Source organism: Aplysia californica, unplaced genomic scaffold (assembly GCF_000002075.1).
Source record: "Aplysia californica isolate F4 #8 unplaced genomic scaffold, AplCal3.0 scaffold00767, whole genome shotgun sequence".
In the NCBI taxonomy this organism is placed as follows: Eukaryota; Metazoa; Mollusca; class Gastropoda; order Aplysiida; family Aplysiidae; genus Aplysia; species Aplysia californica.
In genome coordinates, this window is record NW_004798037.1 from 266,398 (window position 1) to 268,294 (window position 1,897).

The window sequence follows — 1,897 nt, forward strand, 5'->3', positions numbered from 1 at the left end:
CAACAACAACAACAACAACAACAACAACAACAACAACAACAACAACAACAACAACAACAACAACAACAACAACAACAACAGCACACCACCGTCACTTACGCTTTGAGAAAGAACATGAGGTAGAGAATCTTGGGCAGGATGACAAAGTTCTGGTTGCACAGGACCGCCTGGACAGTCTTCGTGGCCACATACTGGGGGTCAAGGATTGACAGCAGGAGCGGGAACCTGGGCAGATATGACAGCATTGTTATTGTAGGTGGATATATCGTCATAGTTAGTGTAGGCGGATATTACGTCATTATCATTGAAGGTAGGTATTACGTCATTGTTATTATAGGTTGATATTACGTCATTGTTATAGTAGGTGGATATTACGCCATTGGTGGATATTGCATAATTGTTATTGTAGATGGATATTACATCATTGTTATTGTAGATGGATATTATATATTGTAGATGGATATTTGGATATTACGCCATTGCTATTGCAGATGTTTTACACTTCTTTCCACACATGGTCGCTTTTAAGCACAAGGGGGCTATCCCGAGAACTGTTGTTTTGAGAAAATCGAAGGTAAAGTTTTTGCCCCTTGTTCAGTTTGTTTTTTTTAATACAAGGAAAGTATTCTCTATATCCAAACAAATATACACACCAATGAACCTAACTTCTCCTATAGGTAGAAAAAAGTCCACTTTGGTGTTGGTCAAGATTTCTGGAAACCCATGAAATCTGGGATAGCCCTTTTGTTCTTAAAAGTGACATTTTAGGTTATAATAATGTAGATGGGTCATTGTTATTATAGATGTTTAACCTCCCGTCCACACATTTTAGATTACAATGCAATGTAATGGGGGTGGTTCATTGTTATTTTAGATGTTTAACCTCCCGTCCACACATTTTAGATTACAATGCAATGTAATGGGGGTGGTTCATTGTTATTTTAGATGTTTAACCTCCCGTCCACACATTTTAGATTACAATGCAATGTAATGGGGGTGGCTCATTGTTATTGTAGATGTTTGCCTTCCTTTCCAACAATAAACAAACAAAAAACCCAAACAAACAACCATCAAACAAAAGCAAACCCTCCAACCAACAAACAAACAATAAAATTAAAACTAAAACTACCTAGAAGAGCACTCCTCAAACATCCTCGTGTCCATGAGACAGTTAAGACAAAAATCCCCCCCCCCCCAATCCCAAAACAACAAACAAACAAACAAACAAACAAACAAGCAATCCAACCCACCAGCCAACAAACAAACGTAACTACACATTGACAAATCTGTCTCAGTGTCTGCCCCGGTCAATACCAGTAGTACGACGCAATGTGCTATTATAAGGTACGAGGCTCGAAAGGCAAAAATGTGACATTCTATGCAATTTGTTTGTTGTTGTTCTATTGAAAGTTTGATATCTTCTGCTTTATTTAAAATCAAAATAAACATCTATAATCGACTATAAATATTTTATTTTGAATTATTTTGGAGGTAGGTGCGGTTAGTTGTGAGCTTGCGTAATGAGATTAAGGAGCCCATTTTCTCCTTTTCGTGTTTCCGCACCTTGCCCTCTTAAAAGTTCCTTATATTCGTCTAATATTGTTCGATTTACTTCTTTTTTCTTAAAATTGTAGGAAAATGGGGATAGTTTTTGTAAATAATGTCAACCTAATTTTGAAATCTCCTTCATATGACTGATTTTGACCGGGAGGTTCACATATTATGTACCTGGAAGAGCATCCCTCAAACATGCCCGTGTCCATGAGGTAAGGGCAGATCACCGTGGTCTGCACGCCGTCCTTCCCCGCCTTGTGCAGCTCCATCTCCAGGGACTCGCTCAGACCCACAGCGGCGAACTTGGAGGAGCAGTAGTCGGCCATACCTGGCCAGTGTGTGT

At 39.1% G+C, this 1,897-nt stretch overlaps 1 protein-coding gene across 1 annotated transcript in view; it reads right to left on the reverse strand.

Annotated features, from left to right (window-relative positions):
- Positions 1 to 99: 99 nt before the first annotated feature.
- The window catches only part of LOC101848078 (epidermal retinol dehydrogenase 2), a gene marked incomplete at its 3' end in the record, with an annotated part of 13,165 nt that continues 11,367 nt past the window's right edge, over positions 100 to 1,897 (reverse strand). Inside the window, 2 exon segments of the mRNA XM_005109336.3 lie at positions 100 to 225; positions 1,729 to 1,882. Of these exon segments, the coding sequence (XP_005109393.2) occupies positions 100 to 225; positions 1,729 to 1,882 (280 nt within the window).